Source organism: Brachyhypopomus gauderio, chromosome 1 (assembly GCF_052324685.1).
Source record: "Brachyhypopomus gauderio isolate BG-103 chromosome 1, BGAUD_0.2, whole genome shotgun sequence".
In the NCBI taxonomy this organism is placed as follows: Eukaryota; Metazoa; Chordata; class Actinopteri; order Gymnotiformes; family Hypopomidae; genus Brachyhypopomus; species Brachyhypopomus gauderio.
The window spans coordinates 22,963,740-22,975,350 of NC_135211.1; the positions used below are offsets into that span (position 1 = coordinate 22,963,740).

The 11,611-nt window shown below is 49.7% G+C and overlaps 1 protein-coding gene across 3 annotated transcripts in view; it reads right to left on the minus strand.

Moving 5' to 3' along the window:
- LOC143512791 (inositol 1,4,5-trisphosphate-gated calcium channel ITPR1-like) overlaps positions 1 to 5,691 on the minus strand; it is a 41,928-nt gene extending 36,237 nt beyond the window's left edge. For 2 of the 3 annotated variants that reach the window (XM_077003496.1, XM_077003488.1), the window contains exons 1-6: positions 5,416 to 5,690; positions 4,964 to 5,214; positions 4,537 to 4,737; positions 3,996 to 4,106; positions 3,098 to 3,193; positions 330 to 464 (exon numbers count right to left, since the gene is read on the minus strand). In XM_077003496.1, the coding sequence (XP_076859611.1) occupies positions 330 to 464; positions 3,098 to 3,193; positions 3,996 to 4,106; positions 4,537 to 4,737; positions 4,964 to 5,214; positions 5,416 to 5,530 (909 nt within the window). In that variant the 5' untranslated portion in view covers positions 5,531 to 5,690. Of the gene's footprint in view, positions 1 to 329; positions 465 to 3,097; positions 3,194 to 3,995; positions 4,107 to 4,536; positions 4,738 to 4,963; positions 5,215 to 5,415 lie in introns of all 3 variants that reach the window. The other variant, XM_077003478.1, reaches the window with a different exon arrangement.
- Positions 5,692 to 11,611: the final 5,920 nt, after the last annotated feature.

The following is an 11,611-nucleotide window of genomic DNA, read 5'->3' on the forward strand; positions in this document are numbered from 1 at the left end:
GGGAGCATATTCAGATGTGCACATATATAGCGTGTGTTTATTGGGACTTTGAGCTGTTTTGGAGGTCGCGCCTGTCCAGATCTGAACTTGAGGCCCAGAAGCTCTTACAGAGTGTGTGTGTGTGTGTGTGTGTGTGTATGTGTGTGTGTGTGTGTGTGTGTGTGTGTGTGTGTGTGTGTGTGTGTGACAGAGAGAAACAAGAGAGTGCAGGGGGGTGGGGGGATAATTTCTGCCCCTCTGGTTGAGTCACTGAAGACATGATAATCATAATTTAACTTAATACATGAGTCTATGATATATGCGTGTGTGTATGTTTGTGTGTGTTTTACCTGATGGGCCAGAATATAAATATTGTGGCCCACATTGCGTGGAGACGCAGCATGCTCTTCCTCACCCTCCTCATCATCATCTGAGCGCTCCACCTCAATCTCCCCTTGCAGGTACGCCTTCTTTATCACCTCCACCTGTGTATGGACACCACCCAGACACACAGCTTCATTCATTTGCCTGCTGTGAGTGTGTGTGAGAGTGTGTGTGGGCATGTCAGGTGACAAGCCTGTTTAAACGTGAGTGTTTTATGTGGGAGCCAGCCCGACAGCCACAGAGTTCATCGTCAAACAGCTCCTGTAAAGTGTGTGTGTGTGTGTGTGTGTGTGTGTGTGTGTGTGTGTGTGTGTGTGTGCATGCATTCAGTAGCAGGGTCTGCAGATTGGGAGGGCGTGTGTGAATGTGAAGAAGTGTATATATATGTACGAGCACGTTTGAGCACGCATGCAGATTCGTGTGCCTGAATAGTGTGTGTGTGTGCGTGTGTGTGTGTGTGTGTGTGTGTGTGTGTGTGTGTGTGTGTGTGTGTGTGCATGAATGGATTCAGAAGCAACATCTGCAGATCGGTTGGAGGTGTGTGAATGTTAGGATGTGTGTGTGTGTGTGTGTGTGTGTGTGTGTGTGTGTGTGTGTGTGTGTGTGTGTGTGTGTGTGTGTGCGCGAGTTGTGAGACAGCGTGCGAGTGCATGCTTTCACTCTAGCTTAAAAGGAGGCAGGCTTGCAGCAACATGTCCCGTAGAGTTTTGAAACTGAACTGTCAACAAGGCGTGCGGCATTCCACAGGACAGCCCAGGGCAGCGCCGCGGCACGAGCAGAATCATACCCAACCGACCAATCACAAGAGATCGTATCCAACCGACCAATCACAAGAGATCGTATCCAACCTACCAATCACAAGAGATCGTATCCAACCTACCAATCACAAGAGATCGTATCCAACCTACCAATCACAAGAGATCACATCCAACGTGCCAATCACAACAAATCGTATCCAACTGACCAATAACAAGAGATCATATGCAACTGACCAATAACAAGGTGAGGTGCTGCTCCACCCTGCATGCCAGTACAGATCATTATCTGCCATTACACCGTATATCTCAAAACCATTACTCTCATCAGAGAAGTGTTACTGTGTACTGCCTCAGTGATAAGCACTTTTTCTTAAATAAGGTTGTGTTATTACCACTGGCTACTTTTACATATTACAATATTCACCACTACCAAGACGTACCACTTGTGGGGTTTACGAAGCACCCCCACCCTTGAATTCTATGGTTTTACATATCGGGACATAACAGAAATCAGCCACTTAGCAGGTCTTAAAATGTGCTAAATACAAACTCAGTTGAACAACACATGACAAACTACACTGTGGCATTATGTATTTAACAAAAACTAGGCAGTAATGCAGAAACAAGTTAAGTTAAAAACATACGAGTTAAGAGGTTTAGTAGCAACCAGATGCTGCTAATCAAAATAACTGAGCATCAGCAAGTGAGACCACCTCTAATAAAGATGATGTTTGTGCGGTTTGATGGTTTGGAGCATTCTACTGTGTGATAACAGTGTCATCAGCAGTAGGAAGCCACGGCTACATCCCATCAGCCTGGGAAGGGTTGGAAGTCCACAATTCTACAGCGAGAAAGAGTATTCAATGGAAAACATTCCAGACAGTTGCCAGTCGTCCCTGGAGGGAAGATCCCAGCAAATTCACCCCAAGGTCAGACCCTGACGTGCTCAGAGGAACTGCAAAAAAAACCAAAAGCTACATGTCAGACTGCACAGGCCTGAGTTAGCATGTCAAACGTTCAACTTCATGACAGGACAATTAGGGAAAGACTGAAGAAGCATGGCTTGTTGGGAACGGTTGCCAGGAGAAAGCCTCGTCTTTCTAAAAAGAACACGGCAGCACGGTTTATGTTTGCCAAGTTGCATCTGAACAAACCACAAAGCGTCTGGAACAGCATTCTTTGGACAGACGAGACTAAAGTGGAGATGTTTGGCCATAAATCACAGCACTGCATTTTGTGAAAACCAAACCCAGTATTTCAGCACAAACACCTCAAACCGTCTGCCAAGCACCGTGATAGAGTCCGCTGATGTGGACTTGATTTACATACACAGGACCTGGGCACCCTGCAGTCAGGGAGTTGACGATGAACTCCTTCGGACGACAGGAGTGTTCTAGAGTCAAACGTGAGACAGTCTAACTAACAGTTAAGTTTGGCTGAAAATGGGCCGGGCAACAAGCAAACGATCCCAAGCACACTGGCAAATGTACAAAAGAAAAATAAAAGAATCAGGTTGTTGCAATGGCCAAGGCAAAGTCCAGACCTCAGCCTGAAATGATGCAGGGAGACTTTAAGACAGCTGTATTTCCCGAATGCCAACAAACCCCAATGAACTGAGGCAAAGTTGTAAAGAACAGCGGGCCAAATGTCCTCCAGAACGATGTGAGAGACAGATAAGTCATACAGAAAACAATTACTTCAAGTTCACGTTCCTAAAGGTTGCTCAAGCAATTGATTCATGAGGTGTACTTAGCTTTTCACTGTTGGCTTCTTCATTTTAACTTCATTATTGTTAAATCTAATGGTTGTATTTACTTAATTTTAATACCTGCTAAGAACCTGGTGATCTTCTATTTTACAACTCAGGGTAGTTTGTTTTCCACATGTACACATGGAAAATATCAAGTAGTGTGTTCTGATTTCCTCTTTAATTCAGAATCAGAGATTCAAAGATTCAGGGAGATGAGAACACTCACCAACTCCTTAGGCCTCATATTATACAAGATCCGTTCTGCATTCTCGCTGTCATGGCGACTCTCCATGATGGCCAGCAGCAACTTGGAGGCATTATTCTGCTCAACAGAGACAAGCACATGTCCAGATGAGTCTGTGTGTTACATGAATACTACAAATCCCAGAATCCAATTCAGATCTAGATGATTCTCCATTCTCCAAGAAACACAATACCAAGCCAAACATAGGTGGTAATTTAGACAAACAATTATTGCCTCCATAATTATCGCGATAAACATTATTATTGTGTTATCATTGCATATTCAGTTATGAAATACCGTAATGTGAGCATTACAGGATAGGTGGCAAATCTTAATTTTGGAAAAATCAATATATGTTAAAGAGAAAATAAATAAAAATACTTAAAAAAAATTGTTATAATAATGACAACTGATGTATAGCTCCCCAGTAACTTCTTATTTGAGGTTTTTAATGACACAAACTGCTCCAGAAACTAACACAGTTATAATTATCCATTTAACTTCTCAGCTGTTCATTCTAGTAAGCCTGTTTTTATACTCATCAGATGAATTTAAATTCAGTGGGCACTTGTGTTGACATTTTATTTTTATTTTATGGAACGCTGTTAACATCTAAACAAGTTCTCAGTGTTCTTTTGGTTGGAAGCCAACGTGCTTGTAGTGGGACAGCCATCCCCTTGACAAGCTCATCCACTTCACACTACCGGAAGAGAGTAGGCGGCATGTTTTGGAGTTTGTTTACATGTACCCCTATTATCTTTCTGCCAGACTGAAGTCTACATTGTAATCTTTTCAAATGGCATTGTGTATATTTTTTACATTTGAATATTGGATAATATGGTTTATTATTATTAATGCAGGTGTGCACTTGCATTCACACCTTCAGTTCCAGCACAAGGTCCATCCTCTTCTTACCCAGAGGGTTGATGTCATTCAGGATTAAAGCGATGATGATATCAATGCCGTTGCACTCATGGGTGGCGATGCAGTTCTGAGGGGTACAGAAGGATGGTGTTGCGGGGGTAAGAGGGTGGAGCACAGGTGGGGTTGCCATTAGTACGTTTTATAGCACACATTTGCTACAAGATGGAAATGCTGTAGCGTGTACTTTTCTAAGAATAGTAAACGTAGAGGCCTCGTCACAATAGTGGTTATGAGACTGATGCATGCTAGCTTAGACACGCACACATGCTCACACAGTACAAATGACACAAGAACTAATGACAGTCACTGAGCTTCCATGTTAAAGTGTTCGTTATTCACACTTCATTATGCTGTTCTGAAGAAAATCACTAAGACACACAACATGTAGTCTAATTGTGTGTGTCTGTACTAATATAAATGTGTTTGGACGGATGAATTTACAAGCAAGCATGTATGTGTGTGTGTGTGTGTGTGTGTGTGTGGTCAGCCTGGTTCACCTGGTTCTCATGGCAGGGGCCCTGGCAGTACTCGGTCAGACTCTCCACGGTCTGGTTGATGAGGGCAACGTTCTTCTCATTGATGTAGAGGCCCAGCAGGCCCAGGCCTCCAGTGGTGCTGCCACAGATACAGTCCAGGAACTGCAGCGTCTCACACACCAGGTTATAGTTAGTCTTGTTGTTCTGACAGCGGAGAAAGTTCTAGAGACATATGGGGGGGGGGGGGGGGGGGGGGGGATAGATTGATAGATGCACAGATTTCGATCTAAGTGTTTCCCCTGCACAGCCTTGCTTCCTGACAGCTTCATCATCGCTTCTTCCTTGCTGTGTTCGTTTTGGGCTAACGTTGCCAATGAAACTGAACTGAAGATGCTACGATCCCGTAGCTACCCCTTCCTCACTAGCGCCCCCTAGTGCTGTGGCTGACCTGCAGCTCGCGGTTGTGGTTCTCACACAGAAGCTGCATGAGGCGCAGGATGGGCTGCATGATGGTGATGGTGACACTCATCTCGCCCTCGTCCTGGTTCTTGTCGCCCGAGCTGGCTTGGACCTCGGCCCCGCCCAGATGTTCATCCGGATCCGCCTCCCGCCGGTACGTTGTGAAGGCCTTCTTCGTGGCCGTGGAAGCTTCCAGAAGCTGTTCGCGTACCTCATCAGTGACCACGGCGACGTCCTTCACTGAGGGGTCAAGGGGGAGCATCATGCTTTACTGTTAATGATGGCGGCTCCTGTTTCTGCACTGTCTCCTGCTCTTTGTACCTGAAACTGAAAGACCCGGCCTAATCTCTCTCTCACACACACACGTGCACACACACGCACGCACGCACGCACACACACACACACACACACACACACACACACACACACACACACACACACCTTTCTTCTTGGCGGGCACCTCCTTTTCGCCGGCGTCGTCGTCTTTGCGTTTGCTGCTCAGGTCGCTGGTGTTGACCGTCACCGTGGCTTTAATCTCCTGCTGTGCCAGGTGCATGCGCTCGTAGAACACCTTAAAGAACTTCTCCGACTTGTTGTCACGCGTCAGTCGGATAAAGAACGATCTCTGGGGAACGCAGTGGCGGGAAGGGAACAGAAAAGAGAAGGGGATAGGGTGGTGACGGGGGGGTGTAGAAACAACAGCGCTGATGCATCAGGACTGACTGTCTGAGGAGCCAGAAGTGAAATTCCAGACTGTGACTGTGTGAGGCGTGTAGCACAGTGTGGGAGGGATGTGTTGGGTAGGAGTAACTAGGCCGGGCCGGTCGGCCGTGCCCCCACGATTCCCCACTATTGTCCCACCTGATGCCGCGGAATATGAAGCCCTTCAGGATCCGGAAGCAGGGAGGCAGGGGGAAACACCCCCACCGCGTCGGGCGGATTCCCTGTGTAGGAATCCCCCTCAAAAGCTCAGCGGCGCGGCCACTGGTTTGGCAGGAGGTGTGGGCGCGCTGGGGCGGGAGGCGGGGGAGGGGCGGTGCGGCGCCGAGCTGAGCGAGCCCGCCTGTCTCTTTAACGAGACGCGGCCGTGAGACACGCTGTGGCCATGCTCTGCCTGCTCCGTTTGCACGTCCCTCCCACAGATGTGTTTACTGCCAGGCAAACTCACGCCACCATCGTTACATAACGCGCGCACACACACACACACACACACACAAACCTCACACACACACACACACACACACACACACACACACACACACACACACACACACACACACACACTCGCGTGAATAACCTGTGGTGCCTCCCTCAGCTCACCTGATTTAACACCATCTGCCTCCTGGCAGTGATGTATCCATAGTGACAGCAAACACACACACACACACACACACACACACACACACACACACACACACACACACAAATGCAACCGAGAGATAGGAATCAAGAGAGCTCAGGCCAACATGACAATCATTTTGTACCTCTCAGAAGTCAAGAAGAATGTCTCCTTAATTACATATTTGAATATACAAGACTACCACAGGGCCAAATAAAATGAAAGAAAGTGTGTTCATTTCTGCGGTGGAAGTCAGGGGGTTGCTGGGAGGTTATGTGGTGTTTGTTCACTGGTATATCCTGTCCTACTTTTCTATTTTTTATTTATTTTTCTTCTTCCCAACAATCCCTCCTTACACAAGACCATAATCAGCTGAGTAGCTAAAGGGACAGAAACAGAGAGAGAGAGAGAGAGAGAGAGAGAGAGAGAGAGAGAGAGAGAGAGGAGAGAGAGAGAGAGAGAGAGAGGGAGGAAGGGAGGGAGAGAGAGAGACTCGCACTCTCACCCTTTAGGCCAGGAAAAAGGAGGGAAAATAGGTGCGTAGGAAAATCCTGCCCTACTTTCACCAGCCAAGGCAGCACGAACCATGTCGTGTCAGAGGGGGGGGAGGGGCTGGAGAGGGAGGCGGAGCTATCGCTCGGATTCTAGGGCAGTTTTGAAAGCCTGTTACATAACCAGCCTTCTTTCCAGGTTAAACTCACTCACACTCTTTCAGACTCGCGGGAATAACACAAGCACGCACACGCACACGCACACGCACACGCACACAAACATACAATCGAGGAGACCAAGACACATCTACAGTACACATGTATTTGAAAATTTAATTTGTTTCACATTTTCAATAAACAAAAGAGGCATTTGAAAAGCGCAGTGAAATCACAAGGATCCAGGGTTGAAACGGCTATACAAAAAAAAAAAAATCATTACTTCATCGAGGCGTGTTGGCAGAGGCCTTTCGACCAGATTAAGACTGGCGGGGTGGATCAACGACGAGGTTACATAACAGAGACGCAGTTCATCACGTTACAGAGTCGAGCAGCGAACAGAAGCATACTCGCCCGAGTCAGACCATATCACGAAAAAAAAAAAACCATAAGTCCAGTCCAGTAATACCCCCCCCCCCCCCCCCCCAAGAAGGAAAGGAAGGCAAGAAATGGCGAGGACAGAAGCACTCGATTGACCTCGTAACGATGACGGTGGAGCAGCAGCTGTGGTGAGAGAGCCTGCCCTGTCACCACGCCCTTCACGACAGACCCCCCCCTGTTGCTAACGCACTGTGTGGCATTAGATACACGTCCGACTCGTCGTTTTCAGTAAAGGCACTAAATAAATAAACAATTTATTATTGCCACTATTGTTTCATTCTTAATGGTTTATTTTACTCTGCTGGGAAAAGGAGTTGATTATCTGCTAAATAGATGGAGCGCATGCCCCTGGGAGCCTTCATCACCACCATCACGTAGAACGTCCTCCTAATGAATCATGATGCCTATCTGCTCAGGGACCAGCCCGGCCAGGTTGGACGGACCCTGGAGAGCGGCGTTCTGAACTTGGGACCCGTGCAGGCTCGGCCAGTGATTAATCACCCTGCTGGCCCTCGAGACTCTTAAAATAGTGAGGCCTGGGTCATTTGATAAGATGGAAAACAGGACCCCGGGTTCCCAGTTTATCTGTTGGCTGGACTGAGCGGGTACAAACCCCCACCCGTCCCCCGCGTGCCACACATCCGCACACAGCTGCAGCTGGTTACCACCCCAACTGTTGATTGCCCGCGCCAAAATAGGCTGTGTGTGCACATGGGCTTAGAGCGTATGTGTGAGTGTGCGCACCTGCGCTCGTGCACGTGGTCTCAGTGTGTGTATGCAAGCATGCCTGTATGAGTGTGCCCGTGAACTCATTGTGTCAAAAATCATCTCTAAGACCTGCGTGAAGTATGGAGGGATCTATGGTTAGCTGTGCGCAGAAGGTGTGTGTGTGTGTGTGTGTGTGTGTGTGTGTGTGTGTGTGTGTGTGTGAGTGTGTGTGTGTGTGTGTGTGTGTGTGTGTGTTGGAGGGTGTGTGCCTGTGTGGGTGGGGAGTTCCTCTTAATACAAGGACGACAGCAGTGTGTGCGTGTGTATCGAGCTCCCATAGCCCCTCACCCAGATGGGTTTCTTGAGCTGCTTTCAATCCCAGGGTGCATCTGGGACCAGTCCCATGGGGGGGCCAGTGTACCACCCAGCACGCTGGAGTTCCTCCTGAATGGGGGCCGCTGGGAGGCTGGCTAGCGTTGTGCCAGCTGGCCCCTGGGAGACTTCATTCAGCGTCAGCCCTGCTCTGTGCGAGCATGAAGCAGACGACCGTACCGGAAGAGTTCCTGGAGGGCCGGGTGGGCGTGGGCGGTGCCCTCAGCCCCAGGCCTGCATGTGGAGAGAAGAGGGCCAGGCTCCAACCGCACCACCTTCTCTCCACCCCCCACCCCCCTCCTCCTTTCTCTTTTTATTCATCTCTCTCATTCTTTCTCCATCATGCACTCACCCACCCCTCTGGCGTTCTCTTCCTCTGTCGGTCTGATGCCCCCCCCATCCCTCCCTCCCTCCCTCTCTCCTCCACCCTCCTTTTCCAGCTCTTGGCATCAACAAGGGGATGTTACATAAGATCTATTTATAGGCGCTCGGCTCGCCTGCCTGGCTCGCGGCAGTTCTCAGCTAGCGGCCGCCGTTCCGCCAGCCCTGTAACCACGGGAACCTGCTCATCGAGCGGCTCGAGGGACGTTGGGGGGGGAGCAGCGCGTCCTTCCTGCTGTAACTACAGCCCAGATAATAAAGCTGTCACCTCCAACGCAGAGTGAGCTCGCCGTACTCAGATTAGCGTCGGAGCAGACAAACACCCACGTCTCTCTCTCTCTCTCTCTCTCTCTCACACACACACACACACACACACACACACACGTACACACGTACATGCAAGACGACTTCTTTCTTCACACAGCTCAAACACTTGCACCACACACACACCACGTACACACGTACATGCAAGACGACTTCTTTCTTCACACAGCTCAAACACTTGGGGCCATAGTATGGAATCTAGATCACTTTCTATTCCTAGTGACAACACAATCGTTCTGCTTTGTGCCACTTCACATGGTAAAAACACACTCGGTGTCCAGTTTGGTGACACGCTGGCAGAACGTCCCCTCGCATGTCCACGTACACACACGCGCACACACGATCCAAAACGGAAGTTTCTGGAAGAAAATTGGAATGGTGCTACTGGTATTTGTGGGAGCTGTAATGTCATCTAACCACAGACTGAGGGGGGCACAGTGTGACCAGACCTGCTGAAGCTGGACATACAGTTTCATGTTTAGCAGGAAGTTATAGATCTATCTGGGGTATGGGTTTGTTTAGTTCAAAGGTGGTGATGCCTAAGATGTGTGGAACTCCATTACATTTGTATGCAGTCTCTCTAGCCACTGGGTTGTTTTTTTAATTTACTTATTTATTCTTAATCTGAGATTCTCAAGGTCAAACTGGCTCAGGGCCACACACACCCACCCCACCCCACACACACACCCCAGACTAAACTCTCATCACACTCTTAACACAGGAACCATTATTATGGCTTCTGCTGGTTTGTTGTTTTCACCAAGCCAAATGCTTCTGTGTATGTATGTGTCTGTTACCCAGCCAACACCTGATGAGGGTGGAGCTTGCCAGGGTGGCGAGAACCCGGAAAACTCCACCCACTTCTCTGGAATTAATCAGTCAGCCAGAGAACCCCGCTGTCCTGTCGTAAACACCCAGAAATAGACGCCCCACACTACCCTTCACGAACCCCACACTACACATTACCTCCACCCCTCACATCCTCATACTCACTCACACCCCGTACTACCCCTCTCATCCCCATACGGCCCCTCACGCACACCCCATACTACCCCTCACATCCTCATTCTGCCCCTCACTCACACCCCGTACTACCCCTCACATCACCATACTGCCCCTCACTCACATTCCCGTACTACCACCTCACATCCTCATAACTCGCCCCTCACTCACACCCCATACTACCCCTCACATCCCCCATACTGCCCCTCACTCGACACCCCATACTACCCCCTCACATCCCCATACTGCCCCTCACTCACACCCCGTACTACCCCTCTCATCACCATAACTGCCCCTCAACTCACACCCCATACTACCCCTCACACCCCATACGTACCCCTCTCTCACACCCCATACTACCCCTCACATCCCCATACTACCCCTCACTCACACCCCCGTACTACCCCGTCACATCACCAGACGGCCCCGCACTCACAACCCCATACTACCCCTCAACCCCATACTACTACCCCTCACTCACACCCCATACTACCCCTCACATCCCCATACTGCCCCTCACTCACCACCCGTACTACCCCTCACATCTCATACTACCCTCCTCACACCCCGTTCTACCCTCACATCCCCATACTGCCCCTCACTCACACCCCGTACTACCCCTCACCATCCTCATACTACCCCTCACTCACACCCCATACTACCCCTCACATCTCCATACTGCCCCTCACTCACACCCTATACTACCCCTCACATCCCCATACTGCCCCATCACTCACACCCCATACTACCCCTCACATCCCCATACTGCCCCTCACATCACCATACAGCCCCTCACTACACACCCCTTACTACCCCTCAACATCCTCTACTGCCCCTCACTCACACCCCGTACTACCCCTCACATCCTCATACTGCCCTCACTCACACCCCATACTACCCCTCACATCCTCATACTGCCCCTCACTCACACCCCATACTACCCCTCACCCACCATACTGCCCCTCACTCACACCCCTTACTACCCCTCTCCACCATACTGCCCCTCACTCACACCCCTGACTACCCCTCACATCCCCGTACTCCCCCTCACATCTCCATACATGCCCCTCACATCTCCATACTGCCCCTCACATCTCCATACTACCCCTCACATCCCCATACTGCCCTCCCATCACACACACCCCGTACTACCCCTCACATCCCCATACTGCCCTCACTCACACCCCGTACTACCCCTCACATCCCATACTGCCCCTCACTCACACCCCATACTACCCCTCACATCCCCATACTGCCCCTCACTCACACCCCATACTGCCCCTCACATCACCATACTGGCCCCTCACTCACACCCCGTACTACCCCTCACATCCCATACTGCCCCTCACTCACACCCCCATTACTACCCCTCACATCACCATACTGCCCCTCACTCACACCCCATACTACCCCTCACATCCCC